At 36.9% G+C, this 22,175-nt stretch overlaps 2 protein-coding genes across 7 annotated transcripts in view; both read left to right on the forward strand.

The window, feature by feature from the left end:
- LOC133654187 (retinol-binding protein 2-like) overlaps window positions 1–15,223 on the forward strand; it is a 44,857-nt gene extending 29,634 nt beyond the window's left edge. For 2 of the 4 annotated variants that reach the window (XM_062054298.1, XM_062054297.1), the window contains exons 2-8: window positions 273–412; window positions 497–680; window positions 2,833–2,960; window positions 4,757–5,140; window positions 11,037–11,215; window positions 11,354–11,455; window positions 14,774–15,223. In XM_062054298.1, the coding sequence (XP_061910282.1) occupies window positions 298–412; window positions 497–680; window positions 2,833–2,960; window positions 4,757–5,140; window positions 11,037–11,215; window positions 11,354–11,455; window positions 14,774–14,833 (1,152 nt within the window). In that variant the 5' untranslated portion in view covers window positions 273–297 and the 3' untranslated portion in view covers window positions 14,834–15,223. Of the gene's footprint in view, window positions 1–272; window positions 413–496; window positions 681–2,832; window positions 2,961–4,756; window positions 5,141–8,516; window positions 8,897–11,036; window positions 11,216–11,353; window positions 11,456–14,773 lie in introns of those variants that run through there. The other 2 variants (XM_062054299.1, XM_062054300.1) reach the window with 2 other exon arrangements.
- A 3,655-nt stretch (window positions 15,224–18,878) lies between these two features.
- The window catches only part of ube4b (ubiquitination factor E4B, UFD2 homolog (S. cerevisiae)), a 28,261-nt gene continuing 24,964 nt past the window's right edge, over window positions 18,879–22,175 (forward strand). Inside the window, exons 1-2 of one of the 3 annotated variants that reach the window (XM_062054306.1) lie at window positions 18,879–19,224; window positions 21,044–21,263. In XM_062054306.1, coding sequence (XP_061910290.1) covers window positions 19,201–19,224; window positions 21,044–21,263 — 244 coding nt within the window. In that variant the 5' untranslated portion in view covers window positions 18,879–19,200. The remainder of the gene's footprint in view (window positions 19,225–21,043; window positions 21,264–22,175) is intronic. The other 2 variants (XM_062054304.1, XM_062054305.1) reach the window with 2 other exon arrangements.

Consider the following 22,175-nt stretch of genomic DNA (forward strand, 5'->3'; position numbering starts at 1 on the left):
CAAGGCAGCTGCCTTGGGGAACTCCGCAGAGCATTAGAAAGGTTACCATTAAAATATACAGATTAAGACCTGATAGTTAAATAGTTCTCCATCCAGCTAATTGCACAATCTGTAAAACCAGATGCTGAAAGCATTCTAAACAGTAAACTGTGATCTGTAACATTGAACGCTGCACTAAATCTGTAAAGTTGACGTGCAGACCAACCCACTTATTGAGACCTATATTTACAAGATCAACATTAAAGTAATTGGCTTTTTTTCCTTTCTTGAAGGGTTAGCCGTGTTCTAGAATGAGGCATGGAGGATGAGAGGAGAACAAGGGTGGTCCTTCTGGCATGTGGGTCCTTTAACCCTGTCACCAACATGCACTTGAGGATGTTTGAACTGGCCCGAGATCACCTGGAAGACACAGGTTGGGCCAAATCTGATGTGTAGCCATTCTGCAATTGTTTCAAATTGGTGTGGTGACTAAATGACTAAAATGGAATTTTGAAAGGGCGCTACAAGGTGGTGAAAGGCATCATCTCTACAGTTGGGGATGGTTACAAGAAGAAAGGGCTGATTGAGGCTTTCCATCGTGTGAAAATGGCCAGACTGGCCACAGACAACTCCGAGTGGATCACTGTGGATGCGTGGGAAAGCTTGCAGCCTGAGTGGGTGGAGACAGCCAAAGTGATTCGGTGAGTAAAGTTAGTACACAACTGGGCCTGCGCCCATAGTTAGTAAATCAATTAATTGAACGGTAAATGCAAATGAACTCTATAACTTTGCAGTCATCGTTATAATACAATGTCCGATGTGTGTATATTTTGACGTCAAACAAGTGAGCAGGATTAGCCTATCAACACGGACGAACAGACAGAAGTATGCCAAATATGTTGGAAAGCAACAACAACCAAGCAAACCACTCAACCCAGTTTTTCCAACTGGGGAAGAAGCTGCATTTCAAGATATTAAAGCACTTTAATATTTATTCAAGTAGCTAGAGGTCGACATAGCTTAGTATTTCAACCTTGGGAAAGAAGAAAGTGAGTGGGAAGGACAGTGCTGAGAAGAAGGAGTGGATGATATTCGTTGAATTAAAGAAAGAAATCATCAAAAACATGACAGAGCGTGTAGCCGACTTAGCGAAGCAATTTGGGCGTATCACTGCTTGTCTGCACCATACTGAAGCTAAATGAATCTAACGCCAGCCAAGAATGTTAAAATAATAGCCAAACGGCGGACGTTTATCCATAAAAATATGGAAAAGCTGCTGATTGTGTGTTTGACAGAAAGGCCGCAGGAAGGAGATACTGTAGTCCACTCTCCAAGGTCAATGCTGTACAGTATTATGACATTACTTCATAAAACAATTGTAGTTTTTGTAGTACACTCTATTGTATTGTTTTTATACAATATTTCCTATCTAAAAGTTTGTTTTTCTTTTTAAAAGCCCTGTTACATGTGACCAATGTGAGGGGAGGTGGAGAGGGGATGGAGGAGAAGAAGGACGAAGGTAGAGGGTTGTTTAATGGCGCTTTATAACTGTTCAGAGAGGTAGCCCCTTTTTTGTGTGTCTTCCTACTGGGAAAATGTTCATTCCTATGTTATACTAAGATATGTGTATGTACTGAGCCTTCTCTGTTGCGGGTCCCAAACTCTGGAACGATCTCCCTCTACATGTGAAACAGGCCTCTTCTTTGGCTATTTTTAAGACCCTTCTTAAAACCCTTTTTTATTCATTGGCTTTTAACCCAGCATGAGACTTTAAACTGTTTTTAACTCTTAACTTTTTTAACTTTTTTTTAACTTTTTAACTGCTTTTTATCTAACAAATTGTTCTTAGGGTAATTTGTATTTGCTTTTTCAATGTGTATTTTACTTCTGTTTTAAATGTTATTTTTTAGTCTGTCCTTTGCCTCTATTTCTTTGTGGTGTACAGCCCTTTGTTCTTCAACTGTGCTTGTTTTTAAAGGGCTTTATAAATAAAGTTGGTATGGTATGGTATGGTACTGACTTTTACATGTATTAAATGCCCAAAAAAAACAATAAAAAGTTAAACAATTTGAAAAAAAAGCATGTTACATCTGTTTTTTTGGGGGCCAAGCACCAATTAAAATAATATTATTCATTTCAATGGGAGGCGTTGATTTGAGTTAAGAGCTCCGTCACAGAACCAACCTCGCAAGCAAAAATGCTGTTATATCATTTATCGGCATTCATTTGTGGGACAATATATATTGTCCAGCAAAATGTATTTTTATTTATATATTTATTTGACAGGGACAGTACAATTAAACATTGCTACCCATAGGTAACCAATGTCAAAGTACATAAGACTTGTAGCCACAGGCTAATTTGCAACCCTCATCCCTGGTTAGACTTTTAAAGAAAAGTTGAGAAAAGTGTAAAACACATATAAAAGGATTAAAACAAGTACAAAATAAAAACACATTGGAAATAATTGGCCTCATTTGTCCATGCTACATCCAGTTCTAGTGGTCACACTTCTGATTTTCCTTAAGCCACTTTTTCAGTTTTGTGGAGAAAAGTTGAATGTATTATCGGGCCAGGTTTATACACACACCTTCATTCCTGGATTTAAGTGTACCATCACTTTACAGACAAGTTACATAATGTTTGAAAATATTGGACTGTGACGAGGTAACCACCATTTTAAGACGAGACTGCGATTAGTGTTGGTCGCAAAGATGACAACGCTGAAAACCCCTTTAAAAAGGAGCATGTTGCAGCCCTGGAGCTTAATGTCAAACCAGTTTCACTTTCACTTTTATCGCACACAGTTGTTTACTCCATTGTATTTTCTCCTTTTGTTCTGTGTGTCCTCAGGCATCATTGCTCACAGCTGACAGCAGACAGCGAGCAGGACGGTGACAACGTAGACACCGTCAAGTACGCCAAAAAGAGACGCATTGAGGAGAATTATGTTGAGAGTGCATCTCATCACAACAACGGAGGTCAGGCCAACACTATGTGCAATTATTTGACAATTCAGTTTTTTTTTTATTTAACAAATCACTAGTTGACACCCTCTACCTCTATGTGTTTGCTCTCTGCTTTACAACATTTTGTCACACACTTAACCAGAATGTTAAAATCTATGCATCCAAGAATTCTATAGTACAGTGAAAATACTTGATCAACAATTTTCTGTATTAAAAAGCTTTTGAGGGTTTTTTTGGACATGTTTTCAAGACAACACTCTGAAGTAAGTTTTAAAGTGCTTAACCCTAAAAACACAAAATATGATGACATTGAATTTTTTGTTGTTGTTATCCTATTGCTTGTATTCAGTCACGTGACTTATTCCCGGAAGTGAAAAACAGTGGTGGTCAACCAAGCCAAGATGGCTGTTTTGCAGCTAGCAGCGTGCGAACTCTTTGAGCAAAAAAAATAATGCAATGGAATAGCTCCTTATACTTTATCAAAAAAAGATTTGTTGAGTGATGTCAATAATTATTCTTTGGTGGAGTTCCTAGACATATCGAACTATCTTATGTTCTAGACGTCATTCTACACCACAAAACAGATGGAAACTTAGAGGTCTTCAACTACTTGGTTTGTGGCTGGGTCTAGGAAATTGGTATCAAGACTCTCCCAGATAAATATGCATCGTTTTTGCTCGGGTAAGGTTGCATTTCATGATTTGTCTTTGCATCTTGCGAGGACTCGTCCATGTAAAATAACTGTTATGATATAGCACCTGACAGCTGACATTCATGACTGCATATCCATTTAACATACTAACAATTTCTGAATAATCCCCAAATTTGATATTTGTCCTGTTGTCATATGTACTTTGTACATTTGTGTACAAAATAAACAAGAGGGGAAACGTAGAAGTACCTTTCCTGACAAAGTATCATTGACGCTGACTTTCTGGTTTCTGTTTGTTCAAAATTAAAATACAAATAATATCAAGATGATCCTTCAATGGGAAACACTAAACTTTAGAAATATGTCAAACAAACCTTTAACTAAGTTATCATTGCAAATGTGTGCGTTTTTCGACTCTGTTCCCTTGGACTAGATTGTGTGCCACTTGTGTCGTTGTCTTTTGTAAAATCTGGCACTCTTCCGCCCTTCTTGATTACCTCTCAAGGAACTCTGAATAAATGTTTATCCTTTTCGCGATTTGAACGGTTCGTACAACCCAAAACAACGCAATCAAAGGGCTTTTTTCTTCAAGAAAGGCTAAATGCTGCCTAGTACCCATTGAGAACAGACGCTGGCTTGACCACCACGCATATTTAATGAGCCGGACGTGACATCATGTATATCCAAGCAATTGACTAATTTTTTTAAATAAGATTAATCACGCTTTTAAATGTGGATTGATCATGATTAATTACAGGTGATCACTTGCTTGCATAATTTAAATTAACTTAAAAAAAGAGGCCAACATTGGGACACAAATGCAATTTATATTGGATAATGAAGCATAAATGTGTCAAATTTAGGAAGATGTATGGTCCCAACAACTGACATTAATAACATTTGTTTATGTAGCTGCAGTATTTATTTGGTGTTTTGTCAATTTGGGTGTGGATAGGGATAGAATGTTGTTATGGTTCTTGTACTGTACGACCAAATTAAGCAGTACTGTTAAAGAGCAAGAAAACCCTCATTTAGATACTGTTAATATGTAAACAATGTTGTTTTAGTGCAATCTCCTTAGTTATAAAAAACATTAATAAATGAAAAAAATTCCAAATACAAACATCCACACATACGTGACGTCTCTCCCCTACAGTAAGCCCACATCTCATGATACTATGCGGCGCCGACGTTCTGGAGTCCTTCAGTATCCCCAACATGTGGAAGCAGGAAGACATTGCCGAGATCGTGGGCCGCTTCGGCATGGTGTGCGTCACGCGCGGCCGTGCCGAGCCCTACAAGTTCATCTACCAGTCAGACGTGCTGTGGAAGCATCGCCAGAACATTCACGTGGTCCCCGAGTGGGTCACCAACGACATCTCCTCCACTCACGTGCGCCGGGCGCTTCGTCGCGGTCAGAGCGTCCGGTACCTGCTGCCAGACAGTGTGCTGTGCTACATCCAAGAGCACCAACTCTACAGCGCTGAGAGCGAGCAGAAGAACGCCGGTGTGGTTCTCGCGCCCCTTCTGAAATACGCAGGTGACCCCTCATTTAAATAACTGCTTTTACTGTAAAACGACGGCATTTGTCGACGCTCCTTCCGTGCCTGCTACACAGAACACCAAAATTTCACAATTTTTTAAGAGGATCAGTTTCAAACATACAGTACATGTTTTTGTAGGCATAGTTAGTTTTTTATTAGCTGATATTTTAACTCAGGTTACTCTTGTACACTTTCTACAAGTAGATACACACTGGTCACATCCTCCACAGTAACTAGAGCAGGGCATTCTCACCTTGCACTCCCATGAGTTGTTTGGATAGTGCTGTATGTGTACAAATGAAAGATCGCCACTGGAAATCAAATAAAACAGCTGCCTTTTGTTTTCCAAATCTGATGTCTTTTTTTATTATTATTGTCACACTGATCAAAATGTCATGGTGTTAAAACTGGTTTTATTTGATTGACATGGTGTTTGTAGTCTGCCACAGACATGACAAATATCAACTACATGGTCATCACATCATAGCATGTTCCTATTTTCAAATAAAGAAAGAAAAGAACAGAATACTGTATGTGTAAAAATAGATCTAGACCAGGGGTCGGCAACCCGCGGCTCTAGAGCCGCATGCGGCTCTTTAGCGCCGCCCTAGTGGCTCTCTGGAGATTTTTCAAAAATGTATGAAGAATGGAAAAAGATGAGGGGAAAAAAATCTATTTTTTTGTTTTAGTACGGTTTCTGTAGGAGGACAAACGTGACACAAACCTCCTTAATTGTTATAAATCACACTGTTTACATTAAACATGCTTCACTGATTCGAGTATTTGGCGAGCACCGTTTTGTCCTACTAATTTTGGCGGTCCTTGAACTCACCTTATAGTTTGTTTACATGCAGAACTTTCTCCGACTTGCTAGGACGTGTTTTATGCCACTTCTTTTTCTGTCTCATTTTGTCCACCACACTTTTAACGTTGTGCATGAATGCACAAAGGTGAGTTTTGTTGATGTTATTGACATGTGTGGAGTGCTAATCAGACATATTTGGTCACTGCATGACTGCAAGCTAATCGATGCTAACATGCTATTTAGGCTAGCGATATGTACAATAATATTGCATCATTATGCCTCATTTGTAGCTATATTTGAGGTCATTTAGTTTCCTTTAAGTCCTCTTAATTCAATTTATATCTCATGACACATGTAATATGGCTTTTAATTTTTTGCGGCTCCAGACAGATTTGTTTTTGTATTTTTGGTCCAATATGGCTCTTTCAACATTTTGGGTTGCCGACCCCTGATCTAGACAGTGATGAAAGAGGCATTTGTCATAATAAATAGTAAGTTAAATACAGTAGTTGCCCACCTATTTGTGGTTTGACAAACCCTCATTAGGTGGTTTGATGGCGTTGTCTGCGGGGGGGAAAGACTGCTGCATTTTTGGTTGAAAAAAAGAGATAAAGAAGTAAAATACAGTACTATGTCATCAGTTTCTGATTTATTAAATTGTATAACAGTGCAAAATATTGCTCATTTGTAGTGGTCTTTCTTGAACTATTTGGAAAAAAAGATATTAAAAAAAAACTAAAAACTTGTTGAAAAATAAACAAGTGATTCAATTATAAATAAAGATTTCTACACATAGAAGTAATCATCAACTTAAAGTGCCCTCTTTGGGGATTGTAATAGAGATCCATCTGGATTCATGAACTTAATTCTAAATATTTCTTCACAAAAAAATAAATCTTTAACATCAATATTTATGTAACATGTCCACAAAAAATCTAGCTGTCAACACTGAATATTGCATTGTTGCATTTCTTTTCACAGTTCTTTTTGGCAGACATTTTAGTGAGGGTCAAACCATCATGGCATGGGGGAAACTCTGGGTTTATGGTAATGAATGGAATAGCCTACTTGATTTGATGTTCAGTTTATGAAATGACATTCATATTTTGTTGAAGTATTATTCAATAAATATATTTATAAAGGATTTTGGAATTGTTGTTATTTTTAGAATATTTAAAAAAGATCTCACGTACCCCTTGGCATACCTTCAAGTACCCCCAGGGGTACGCGTACCCCCATTTGAGAACCACTGCTCTAAACTATCAAAGGTAGTCATTTTTAGACCTTTTTATGGGTTTGACCATTAATTGCATTTGTATATGATATAAATAAAACATTTTAAATCACAATCATTTTTGAATTTTGATTAATCATTCTTAATCACAGGTTATTAATACTCACTTGCATAATTTAAAATGACTTAAAACACGCCCTAAAATTTGGACACAAATGCAATTATTTTGCCAGAATGTCATACAGGAACTTTTTTTATTGTTTTACTTGAATCAACGTCATTTATTTGCTCAAAACTTGGTAATAGTTTAACCTAGAGTACGGTACAGTGAGGTTCAAGGTTCAAGGGTTTTATTGGTCACATGCAGAGTACACCACAGTGAAATGCTTTTTCCATGCTCTTCAGATATTGCGTAGAGTGGGATCCAAACACTAGTTGCTGAATCTAATACACTAAATACAAAAAAATACAACAATTTGAATAGCTCTGATGTACATTAATTACAAGACAATAAGTTGCACAATAAGTCCCAGTAGTTAGGGTAGAAGTATCAGTACAAGTAAAAGTACAGTAGTCACATACAGTACTAGTGCAATATCAAATAGTATATACAGTATACACAGTATATACTGTATAGGAAGTAATAGGAAGTGAGGGTGTTTTTTTGGTGTCACTTTACCAGCGAGCACACCAGTCTCCTCACTCATCTCTTCATGTTGACACATACTGTACATTAATAATAATAATGGAATAGATTATATAACACTTTTCTATCGACTTGATACCCATTGACCTGATCACACCTGCGAATAAACATTAGTAATGTTTTATTTCTTGTGATTAATCACTATGAGTTAACTCGTTATTTTTGGCAGCCCAAACTTTTTTGATATTTGCAGGTGTCTTGGAATCCAACTGTAGCGAATAGCAAACATTTACTAGAAAAAGAAAATAATAATAATTCCATAAGGTAATACAGAAGTTAGCAATACTGACATAAACATTGTGTATCAATTGGGCAGTAGTTTATTTAATAAAAATACATGAAGGCGCATAACTAAGTGACCAGTGCTACAAAACATTGTTTTAAAGTGCGGATCATTCAAACTAAATATCACCTAGTAAGGTAATTACACTGTTGTAGAACAACTTTGGCGTGTTTTTGTGTGCAACATTTGCACTTTCAATCTGGAGGCCGTTCTTCATGCCACAGTGAGCGTCAGTGCCTGTGTCAATATGATGTTTGTTTCTTGACAGACTGGTGTGTCTCTTCAACCAGTCTGTGATAACAAGGAAGCAAATGTACACAGTTGCTTTTTGGGCCTGCAGCCAGCTAGAACATTTTTTTGTCCTACTGATAGCAAGTGATTGTATATTGTATTTGTAATACCTCATCATTATATTAGACACAGTATAGGTCCGAGCTGTTACTATTGTGTTGTGTTGTCTGCAAGAGAAGCCACGAAAGCATTAAGAGCTTCTTGACGTACTTAATTACACCTGTCACACCAGCTTCCTTTGTTGGGAGGAACGCCTACTTCTATTACCTCCAGTGGATAAACAACATTATTAGGAGAACTGCTTTGTGGACTAGTCGCTACAAACCCACGTTGGTATATGCCTGGCCGGGGCCAGCAAATATGTTTTCCAGGTTCTGTGGCACGTGGGACATGATCAGCAATGTCAACTTTGAGGGCTACATGATTGCATTAGGTAAAATATTGAAATATTGATTTTCTTCTGTTTTTGACTTTGTGTGTGTGAAACTAATGGGGTTTTTTTTAGCTAATACCTGTATATAGACAAAAGCATTGGGACACTTTTCAGCAATATGATTTTTTTGTCTATTTATACAGAAAACAACTCTGTTCTGATTAATTACCAAATATATTTAATAGGGCTGCGAATCTTTGGGTGTCCCACGATTCGATTCAATATCGATTCTTGGGGTCACGATTCGATTATAAATCGATTTTTTTCGATTCAACGCGATTCTCGATTCAAAAACGATATTTTTTTTATTCAAAACAATTCTCTATTCATTCAATACATAGGATTTCAGCAGGATCTACCCCAGTCTGCTGACATGCAAGCAGAGTAGTAGATTTTTGTAAAAAGCTTTTATAATTGTAAAGGACAATGTTTTATCAACTGATTGCAATAATGTAAATTTGTTTTAACTATTAAATAAACCAAAAATATGACTTATTTTATCTTTGTGAAAATATTGGACACGGTATGTTGTCAAGCTTATGAGATGTGATGCAAGTGTAAGCCACTGTGTTTTGAATTGTTTTTTTGTTGTTGTTGTTTTTTTTATGTCTAATGATAATGTCAATGAGGGATTTTTAATCACTGCTATGTTGAAATTGTTACTAATATTGATACTGTTGATAATATTCATTTTTGTTTCACTACTTTTGGATTGTTCTGTGTCGTGTTTGTGTCTCCTCTCAATTGCTCTGTTTATTGCTGTTCTGAGTGTTGCTGGGTCGGGTTTGGTTTTGGAATTGGATTGCATTGTTATGGTATTGCTTTGTATTATTTTGTTGGATTGATTAATAAAAAAAAAAAAAAAAATTTAAATCGATATTTGAAAAATGAGAATCGATACTGAATCGTACAACGTGAGAATCGCGATTTGAATTCGAATCGATTTTTTCCCACACTCCTAATATTTAATGAAGTTCCTATACAGCAGGGTTATTCTCAGACTCCCAAAATGCAACACGGAACGAATATATTTACATTATTCACATGTGAATAATGCTGTATAATAGACTGTATTTATATTATTTACTTGTGAATAATGCTGTATAGTATTTATTGTCTATTGTGAGCGAACTGTGGTGCTGAATTTCCCCCAGGGATCAATACAGTACTTTCTATTCTATTCTATTATTCAACTGGTGTCCCAAAACTTTTAAGTTCAGGTCAAAACTTGGGAGACGCTAGCAAGTACCCAAAAGCAAGCAACACCACGACTTTGGTAAGCTACGAAGCTGTAGCGCTTAATTGATTGTCGGCGCATTACGGCTGCCATAGTCAGACGTACTGTGCTTAAACATACGGGTATTGTTATGTTGTGTGTATAAAGACCCCCAAATGGCACCTATTGGGAGACATAGTATCTGGCATTTTGTTTTGACCTACTATGCAAAACCAACTTTTCTTACCAACTGGTACCTACTGATGTATATTTGGGATCTGCATATGACACAAAAAAAATGGCAGCACGTTGGCACAGGGGTTAGTGCATGTGCATCACAATACGAAGGTCCTGAGTTCAATCCCGGGCTCGGGGTCTTTCTGTGTAAAGTTTGCATGTTCTCCCCGTAACTGCGTGGGTTCCCTCCGGGTACTCCGGCTTCCTCCCACCTCCAAAAACCTGCACCTGGGGATAGGTTGATTGGTAACACTAAATTGGCCCTAGTGTGTGAATGTTGTCTGTCTATCGGTGTTGGCCCTGCGATGAGGTGGCGACTTGTCCAGGGTGTACCCCGCCTTCCGCCCGAATGCTCTAGCACCCCCCGCGACCCAGAAAGGGACAAGCAGTAAAAATGGATGGAAAAGACCCGTTGTCAATAAGCTCCTTCTTTATCTCTATCCTCTTGGTGTGGGGCATTCATCCTCCGCTGTTTGCCTTCTAATACAAACTAGCGTACAGTTCTAACTGATATCTGTCAGTATAGTCGCTATGGAAGCGCTAAAAACTAGCGGTACAACAAAGAGGGTGCGCTTGCGGCCCAACAACGGCCCCATGGTAAAGAAATACTGGTGTAGAGGAGCTTGGACCACTGTAAACCACTGTTTTTGTTGCCTTCTATCCATATGTAAATGTTATGTCTTCCAGATATTAACCCTTGCTTGAGACAGATTGCTTTGAAATTGAAACAGAAGAAAGTGATTGATCAGCAAGGCGACCAGTACATCATCAAAACATGCAGCATCTTTCGAAACTACACCCTCTCCTTCACAGTGTGCCAAGAGTTTGAGGAGTTCACAAAGGGGTTAGACAACAGGCACATAAAGGTAAAAACGTCTCAGCAGGACTGCCCCCTGGCATAAATACTCTATGTGGTTGTTTAGGGCCACACAAAGCATTAAAGTGGTGATGCATCTCAGATACATTGGGTTTTTTTGCATATTCAAAGTTGATGTACTTTCCAGACGCTGGTGACCTGGGAGGGAAACAAGCTGGTCTGTCAACAGACTGGTGAGAAGAAGAACAGAGGATGGATTCAGTGGCTTGAAGAGGACAAGCTTCACCTAGTAGGACATTGACATCAATTTTTACACAAAACTATTATTCTATTCATTAGTGCCATGCAAGATTACTCATGGGGTGTCAAAATTAACACTTTGATTCAAATTATTTCATCATTATTGTTAATCTGATTAAAAATGTTAATGCAATTAATGCTTCTACAGTAAAGAATAACTTAAAATCCCTACGTAGGTCCTCTCCATGGGAAATTTGAGTACCAAAAAATAACATGAACTAACAGTCGACCAACGTTTTAATGTATTATATCTTTTCACTAAAGCACTTCCATCTTTAAATACTTTATTAATAACACAAAAGGAGTAACAGGTCCATGTTGATGTTAAGATGTTTAATAAACATATTAAGTACTTGTATATATATATATATATATATATATATATATATATATATATATATATATATATATATATATATATATATATATATATTTTTATATATATATATATATATATATATATATATATATATATATATATATATATATATATATATATTAGGGCTGTGAATCTTTGGGTGTCCCACGATTCGATTCAATATCGATTCTTGGGGTCACGATTCGATTCAAAATCGATTTTTTTTTCCCAATTCAACACGATTCAAAAGGATTCTCTATTCATTCAATACATAGGATTTCAGCAGGATCTACCCCAGTCTGCTGACATGCAAGCAGAGTAGTAGATTTTTGTAAAAAGCTTTTATAATTGTAAAGGACAATGTTTTATCAACTGATTGCAATAATGTAAATTTGTTTTAACTATTAAATGAACCAAAAATATGACTTATTTTATCTTTGTGAAAATATTGGACACAGTGTGTTGTCAAGCTTATGAGATGTGATGCAAGTGTAAGCCACTGTGACACTATTGTTCTTTTTTCTTTTTTTTTATAAATGTCTAATGATAATGTCAATGAGGGATTTTTAATCACTGTTATGTTGAAATTGTAACTAATATTGATACTATTGTTGATAATATTCATTTTTGTTTCACTACTTTTAGTTTGTTCTGTGTTGTGTTTGTGTCTCCTCTCAATTGCTCTGTTTATTGCAGTTCTGAGTGTTGCTGGGTCGGGTTTGGTTTTGGAATTGGATTGCATTGTTATGGTATTGCTGTGTATTGTTTTGTTGGATTGATTAATTTAAAAAAATTAAAAAAAATAAAAAATGTTAATAAATAAAAAAAATTATTTTAAAAAATTATAAAAAAAAAAAAAAGAGAATCGATTCTGAATCGCACAACGTGAGAATCGCAATTCGAATTCGAATCGATATTTCCCCACACCCCTAATATATATATATATATATATATATATATATATATATATATATATATATATATATATATATATATATATATATATATATATATATATATATATATTAGAATACAACACCGAGAGGAAAAGCGGTTAAAAAAAAAATGCAATAATGGATAGACAATAGTATCAAAAATAATGTTTGTCAAGACAATCTTAAACAAAATAGCACTACTAAAATAAAAGACTCACTAATATAACACACCCCTAATATATATATATATATATATATATATATATATATATATATATATATATATATATATATATATATATATATATATATTAGGGGTGTGGGGAAAAATCGCGATTCGAATTCGAATCGATTTTTTCCCACACCCCTAATATTCTCACGTTGTGCGATTCAGAATCGATTCTCTTTTTTTTTTTTAAACGATTTTTTTCAAATAATTTTTTTTATTTATTAACATTTTTTTTTTTTTTTTAAATTAATCAATCCAACAAAACAATACACAGCAATACCATAACAATGCAATCCAATTCCAAAACCAAACCCGACCCAGCAACATTCGGAACTGCAATAAACAGAGCATTTGAGAGGAGACACAAACACGACACTGAACAAATCAAAAGTAGTGAAACAAAGATGAATATTATCAACAACAGTATCAATATTAGTTACAATTTCAACATAGCAGTGATTAAAAAACCCTCATTGGCATTATCATTATAGAAAAAAAAGTACAATAGTGTCACAGTGGCTTACACTCCTTCACATCTCATAAGCTTGACAACACACTGTGTCCAATATTTTCACAAAGATAAAATAAGTCATATTTTTGGTTCATTTAATAGTTAAAACAAATTTACATTATTGCAATCAGTTTATAAGACATTGTCCTTTACAATTATAAAAGCTTTTTACAAAAATCTACTACTCTGCTTGCATGTCAGCAGACTGGAGTAGATCCTGCTGAAATCCTATGTATTGAATGAATAGAGAATCGTTTTGAATCGGGAAAAAAAATCGTTTTTGAATCGAAAATCGTGTTGAATTGAAAAAAAATCAATTTTGAATCGAATCGTGACCCCAAGAATCGATATTGAATCGAATCGTGAGACACCCAAAGCCCTAATATGTATATATATATATATATATATATATATATATATATATATATATATATATATATATATATATATATATATATATATATATATATATATATAGTACAGGCCAAACGTTTGGACACACCTTCTCATTCAATGCGTTTTCTTTATTTTCATGACTATTTACATTGTAGATTGTCACTGAAGGCATCAAAACTATGAATGAACACATGTGGAGTTATGTACTTAACAAAAAAAGGTGAAATAACTGAAAAATGTTTTGTATTGTAGTTTTTTCAATATAGCCACCCTTTGCTCTGATTACTGTTTTGCACATTCTTGGCATTCTCTCGATGAGCTTCAAGAGGTAGTCACTTGAAAGGGTTTTCATTTCACAAGTGTCATAGTTTTAGGAACCAATTAACAGCGATAACAAGGGACAACCGTCTGTATCAATACTAAAAACTTTTTTTTCCTAATATTTTCCGCGTACATTTACATATTAGCCACTAAGAATATGAATGTTGTGTAACGTGTAATGTTGTAAGTGTAATGTTGTCGGAAAATAGGTGTGAACCTTTATTTGGATATGGGCCAAAACGTAATTATTGCTTTATTAGTGCAAGCCTCGCCCTTTGACGAATTTCAATAGAAGTTTATTTAAATAGATGTAATGTAATCCTGCTCACTAGCAAATGAACAAATATATTAAAAATTTAACCAAAAAGCTATACAAATAAATAAGACTTGATAAATGATATGCGTATAAATTATGTAACTTGTATTTCACTTTATTCCAGTATGAATACACCCCACGTATAGCTGTGTGATTGTTGATATTTAGTGTTTAGACATTTTGTTTTCTGTTATACTTTTGTTTAACTAAATCTAATTATTTGATTTTGATCTTCTTTCAGGAGATATTTTGTGAAGGACAAATCTGCAAGCAGGTTTTCAAGAAAAGCTGCAGTGGTTGAAATTCATCAAGATCCGAACAAGGGATAAGAACAAGAGTGTGGGGTAGTGAAGTCTTAAAAAATGGACTTTCATTTTATAATTAATTGAAGACATCATTGTAAGGACATGTGTTTCATCACAAGAGGGCAACCTTGGCCCTTGGATAATGTTTGTCCAATTTAGCAACATGGTGCTAGAGTTCTGCATTATTGTTTGCCCCCGATCAGAAGATTTTGTTTAGTTCTACATTTTTATGTCTGTAGTTTGATGAGACAATTGTGAGATACAACATTTTCTTCATCAACACACATTAAACCAGGGGCTTTCAAAATGTTTCAAGGTATCTGCTAATCCCAGACTGTTAACTCGCTCACATAAGAAGCCAAAAATAAATTAATTTTGCATTTGTGTTTCTTCATTTTCTTTTTCTTTTTCTTTATTTTTTCATGCCGCACCTTCCCTGACATCTTGTGCAGGCTCCTCACAGGGGAGGCTCGCCTTTACACGTTAAAAAGATATATGCTCCAGTTTATGTGTATATGATACAAATGATGGATAATCATATCAAATGTGTTTGCTAAACTGTAGTAGACTCCATCTAGTGGTACGCCAAAGAACCACTTAATTAAAGTACAGTGTTTTATTAATAATAATGGATTAGATTTTATATTGCGCTTTTTCTATTATTAGATACTCAAAGCACTCACAGAGAAGTGGGAACCCATCATTCATTCACACCTGGTGGTGGTAAGCTACATTTGTAGCCACAGCTGCCCTGGGGTAGACTGACGGAAGCGAGGCTGCCAGTTTGCGCCTACGGCCTCTCCAACCACCACCTATCATTCATTCATCATTCATTCACCAGTGTGAGCGGCACCGGGGGCAAGGGTGAAGTGTCCTGCACAACAGCAGCAATTTAGATGTCAAGAGACGGGGAGCGAACCTGCAACCCTCAGGTTCCTGGCACGGCCGCTCAACCCACTAACGCCATGCCGTTGTACTATATTCAAACACAATGTCATTGTTAAAACTGTGTGTTGTGTTACAGTGGCCAAAATATTAAATATATTTGTTAAGTAAAACCTCTGCCTTGATCTTAATGAATACTTAGGCCTACTATGCTACTGTATTTTATTGTTGGCCATTATGTAGGTACTTGGAGAGCCAAGTGTTTTCTGAGGGGGTACATGGTGAAAAAAGTTTGAGAACCACTGTGGACTGTGGAGAACAATTAAAACCGTTTGTGACCATGCACCTCTATGGTTTTCCACTAAGAGATGATGTATTTTATCTTAATTCATTTTAATTTCATTTAAGGTATTCATTATTTTGAATACAACACAGAAAGGAAAAGTGGTTAAAAAAAAAAAATGCAATAATGGATACACAATGGTATCAAAAATAATGTTTGTCAAGACAATCTTAAACAAAATAGCACTACTAAAATAAAAGAATCACTAATATAAAAAATTTAAAATAAGAAAAGAATGTATCCGAAAAGGAGCAGGAAGAAGCAAAAAGTAATTTCTCTGATGACCTTTTCCCTAAGACCAAACATACTTACATGATTATATATACATACTTGCCATATAGTTGCCTTATAATATGCTTTGTACATAATTAACTGAAGAATACAATGCATAATACACAACAATATACAATATTGATTTTAAAACCTTGCTGTTTGTTTTTTAAAGCTTTACATGGACTGGCACCTCATTATATCTCAGACTTCATCCAAATTTACACTCCTGCGCGCGCTCTGAGGTCCGAGAGCCAGCTCCAGCTCGTGGTGCCCAAGACCAGACTTAAAACCAGGGGAGACAGGGCCTTCTCTGTGGTCGGCCCTAGGCTCTGGAACACTCTGCCCCTCCATGTTCGAACTGCTCCCACAGTGGAGGGTTTTAAGTCTCGTCTTAAGACCCACTTTTATTCTCTGGCTTTTAACACTACGTGAGTTGTGTGGTCTTCTGTTGTCCTCTGTGTTTTTAAAATTTTGATTTCTATTTACTGTTTTAATTGGTTTTACCCTTTAAAATCGTTTTTAAATCATATTTATTTTATATTGTTTTCATATTAGTTTTATATGTATTATTTTTTGTTTTATTCAGTCATTGGTGGAGCTGAGGATAATATTTGAATATTGTTTTTAATATTTTTGTGCAACACTTTGGAAACATTTTTTTGTTTAAATGTGCTATATAATTAAGGGGATTGGATTATAAATGATAAATGGGTTATACTTGTATAGCGCTTTTCTACCTTCAAGGTACTCAAAGCGCTTTGACACTATTTCCACATTCATCCATTCACACACTGATCGTGGGAGCTGCCATGCAAGGCCCTAACCACGACCCATCAGGAGCAAGGGTGGAGTGTCTTGCTCAAGGACACAACGGACATGACGAGGTTGGTAGAAGGTGGGGATTGAACCAGGAAGCCTCAGGTTGCTGGCACGGCCACTCTCCCAACTGCGCCACACCGTCCCCAATTGATTGGATTGGATTGAGGCAGCACGGTGGAAGAGGGGTTAGTGCATCTGCCTCACAATACGAAGGTCCTGAGTAGTCCTGAGTTCAATCCCGGGCTCGGGATCTTTCTGTGTGGAGTTTGCATGTTCTCCCTGTGACTGCGTGGGTTCCCTCCGGGTACTCCGGCTTCCTCCCACCTCCAAAGACATGCACCTGGGGATAGGTTGATTGGCAACACTAAATTAGCCCTAGTGTGTGAATGTGAGTGTGAATGTTGTCTGTCTATCTGTGTTGGCCCTGCGATGAGGTGGCGACTTGTCCAGGGTGTACCCCGCCTTCCGCCCAATTGTAGCTGAGATAGGCTCCAGCGACCCCAAAAAGGGACAAGTGGTAGAAAATGGATGGATGGATGTATCCAAAAAGGAGCAGGAAGAAGCAAAAAGTAATTTCTCTGATGACCTCCTTTTTCCTAAGACCAAACATACTTACATGATTATATATACAAACGTTTGTACATACTTGCCATATAGTTGCCTTATAATATGCTTTGTACATAATTAACTGAAGAATACAATGCATAATACACAATAGGAGTGTGGGAAAAAATCGATTGAAATTCGAATCGCGATTCTCACGTTGTGCGATTCGGAATCCATTCTCATTTTTAAAAAATCGATTTTTATTTTTTTTTATTTTTATTTTTTTTTTTTAAATTAATCAATCCAACAAAAAAATACACAGCAATTTCATAACAATGCAATTCAATTCCAAAACCAAACCCGACCCAGCAACACTCAGAACTGCAATAAACAGAGCAAATGAGAGGAGACACAAACACGACACAGAACAAACCAAAAGTAGTGAAACAAAAATGAATATTATCAACAACAGTATCAATATTAGTTACAATTTCAACATAGCAGTGATTAAAAATCCCTCATTGACATTATCATTAGACCTTTATAAAAAATTTGAAAAAAAGAACAATAGTGTCACAGTGGCTTACACTTGCATCGCATCTCATAAGCTTGACAACACACTGTGTCCAATATTTTCACAAAGATAAAATAAGTCATATTTTTGGTTCATTTAATAGTTAAAACAAATTTACATTATTGTAAATTTACAATTATAAAAGCTTTTTACAAAAATCTACTGCTCTGCTTGCATGTCAGCAGACTGGGGTAGATCCTGCTGAAATCCTATGTATTGAATGAACAGAGAATCGTTTTGAATCGGGAAAAAAAAAATCGTTTTTGAATCGAGAATCGTGTTGAATTGAAAAAAAAATCGATTTTGAATCGAATCGTGACCCCAAGAATCGATATTGAATCGAATCGTGGGACACCCAAAGATTCACAGCCCTAATACACAACAATATACAATATAGAGTTAAAGGATTCAAACCAATACATAATTACATCTTCCCTAATTAAAGAAAATGTAAATAAATTACACCCTCAAAATGTTTTGTTTCCTTAATATCAAACATATGTTTTTCTTTTAAATGTAGTGTAACATAATAAAATAGTCAACATGATGCAAATATATGAATACAGTGCTGGAGCAACTCAATAAGTGTTGCACCGCCCATTTATGACGTAGTGACCACGTGACAGAAAGGGGAACCAAAATGGCCGCTGTTATATTTTGACGTGTAATAGCTAGCGACTTTTTCTTTTTGTTTCACTCTGGACAGAAAACAAGCCAAGGAGAGACTTGTCGGGCTCGCCGCATGCCGCGACTCGGCACGGACTAGTCTCCTCGTTTTTACCTTCGAGACAATCAAGACTGACACATTTTAGTTGAACGAGTTAGACTATGCATATTTAAGTTGGGATAGAGGCTAGCTAGCAGGCTCTGGCTGGCACAAGTGGAGGAGTTGGAAGTGAGATAGCTTGTTAAGTTCAGCTGCGATGGAGGAGTTGAGCGCAGATGAGGTAAGGCTGAATTGGGGGGGAAACTCATGGAATCGTTATTGTATAGCTTTACGTTTTCCGCTTTGTCATTCATTAATACCCATTTAAGCATTGACCCATATCTTAAGGTCTTCATGTCAAATGAGGTTAGCTTAATGCTACTCTTAGCAATAGGCTAGCATCCGCGACAAAACCCCCACGTTCATCTCGATTATATCATACACGCGTGGGTTTGCACATAGTCATTAGTGTAATAGTAATTAAAAGGGTTGTATGTAATACTGTAAATGCAACAGGCATTTAATGTAGACAGAGCGCCTCTGCCATTGCTCTATGGAAGTGTATGCCGGAGAACAGTACGATCGTAAATTAACCAAATGCTAATAGCTGAGGCCACGATTATCAATATTTCCCGATCAGTAACGTTTCACAAAACCTTTTCATCAACAACATCAAATGCCTCCTGTTTGCCATGTATGTGTTGACAGATTATGGTGTTAGTCTGCTTCCGACACGATTTCAACATAGCTCTATTGGCTCATGTTGTTTTGCTAGTAGCCATAAATAAGCTTACGAGGCGACTCAGCATAAAACTCACCGAATCATTCACTTTCCCTTTTGAAAACACTTCATCTAATCAAATCATGTTTTTGTTGTGTGCCCGGTTTGGGGTTTTCTTTCAAATCCAAAATGTTATTACACATAAGATAAACAGTGGTTATTCATAGTGATGTAGTCTGGTTTCTGTTTGTCTTGTAGAGTGCTAGTAGGTAATTTTGTTAGGCAAATGTGTAAAAAAAATGTTAAGACAAACTCTTGTTGTTGTATTGTCATAATTGAGTAGTTTAACAAGCATACATGTTGTGCAATTTTGATTTTATGTTGGTGTCAAATGTGAACACTGCAACAGCTGGAGTATATTTAAAGCAGTGGTTCTTAACCTTGTTGGAGGTACCGAACCCCACCAGTTTCATATGCGCATTCACCGAACCCTCCTTTTTTTTTCCAAATTCAAGACAAGGTTATTATATGTTTTTGGTAACACTTTAGTATGGGGAACATATTTTAAGTAACAAAGACTTACGGTAATTTAGATTTATTTGGTTAGGGTTAGGGCCACAAATAAGGTATTATAAGTACTTAATGGGGACGGCGTGGCGAAGTTGGTAGAGTGGCTGTGCCAGCAATCGGAGTGTTGCTGGTTACTGGGGTTCAATCCCCACCTTCTACCATCCTAGTCACGTCCGTTGTGTCCTTGGGCAAGACACTTCACCCTTGCTCCTGATGGCTGCTGGTTAGCGCCTTGCATGGCAGCTCCCGCCATCAGTGTGTGAATGTGTGTGTGAATGGGTGAATGTGGAAATACTGTCAAAGCGCTTTGAGTACCTTGAAGGTAGAAAAGCGCTATACAAGTATAACCCATTTATCATTTATATTTATCATTTAATAATGACTATTTAAGAGCCAATATGTTACTAATTTTCATAATAATAAGCAACTAATTAATGGTGAATATGTTCCCCATACTAAAGTGTTACCATGTTTTATTACTGTTGCACAAAATGAACTGTGCATTAACATCACCTTGTTTAAAGAACAAAACCAACACAGTGCATAAACTCACAGCAAATTACACACCTGCAAATCAGTGTAACTTCTGCTGTTGCCGTATCCGTAATACGCCGATAGGGAAAAGTTTGTATTTACACGATGAGTCGGGTGTGTCTTGACCTCCGCCGAACCTCTGAGCCCGACTCACCGAACCCCTAGGGTTCGATCGAACCCAGTTTAAGAAACACTGATTTAAAGTAATGTGTGTTGTTTTTACTGTTCCCTCAAGATTCGCAGAAGGCGATTGGCACGGCTGGCAGGGGGACAGACTTCACAGCCTAACACCCCTCTCAGCACCCCACTGACTTCCCCACAGAGAGAAACTCCACCGGGACCACTTCCTGGACCCTCAGGTGCACCGTCTCAGCCCCTGCCACCAGCTGCCTCTCAATTATTAGGGCTCAATGCGCACAGCGGTACCCCAGCCACATCGCCCATCTGCACCACTGGTAAGAATTACTTGACGCTAGATTAGTACATGTACAAGTAAGATACTTTTATACAGTATAAAAAGACTTACAAATATTAAGATTCAGGGAAGTTGTTGGTCATGTCTTAATTTGTCTTGAGACATATGGTTTCTGTGGCTTACTGCAAAACTGTTACAGGGCATCCATATCCTAAGTAAACAAGGTCTTCTTTTTACAGAGGAACCTGTCAATGTTGACCAACTTATTCAGCCATGGTCCATTGTGTCTTTTATATACCGGTAATCAAAAATGCCTGCTCAAGCTGACACTGCTTTTTTGCCATAAATTTTGAGCCAGGAAGGGGTCGTTTTTAGAAAAATTGTGTGGAGTTTGCATGTTCTCCCCGTGACAGCGTGGGTTCCCTCCGGGTACTCCGGCTTCCTCCCACCTCCAAAAACATGCACCTGGGGATAGGTTGATTGGCAACACTAAATTGGCCCTAGTGTATGAATGTGAGTGTGAATGTTGTCTGTCTATCTGTGTTAGCTCTGTGACGAGGTGGTGACTTGTCCAGGGTGTACCCCGAATGTAGCTGAGATAGGCTCCAGCACCCCCCGCGACCCAGAAAGGGACTAGCGTTAGAAAATGGATGGATGGATGGATGGTTGTAGCATTAACCTTATCTTTATTGTTCAAGTGTTTTTTTTCCAAAGCAAGTATTTTGTAGTTACGTCAATATCAATAAGAACAACGAAACGTGTGTGCGAAAGGTCAACTGGAAAGCTACTGCCACTTATCTTCAAAGAATACCACCAAAGATACTTTCTCCCTTTCATCCCTTTTTCAGTGACTAAGAAAAAGCACTCATTAAAATTGTGCACATCGTGTCCTGTTCTCTCTTGTGTTTAAAGCTGGGGTACTTAAGTCATATTCTTTAACCAAAAAAATAAA

This window comes from Entelurus aequoreus, linkage group LG07 (assembly GCF_033978785.1).
Source record: "Entelurus aequoreus isolate RoL-2023_Sb linkage group LG07, RoL_Eaeq_v1.1, whole genome shotgun sequence".
NCBI classification, from domain to species: domain Eukaryota; kingdom Metazoa; phylum Chordata; class Actinopteri; order Syngnathiformes; family Syngnathidae; genus Entelurus; species Entelurus aequoreus.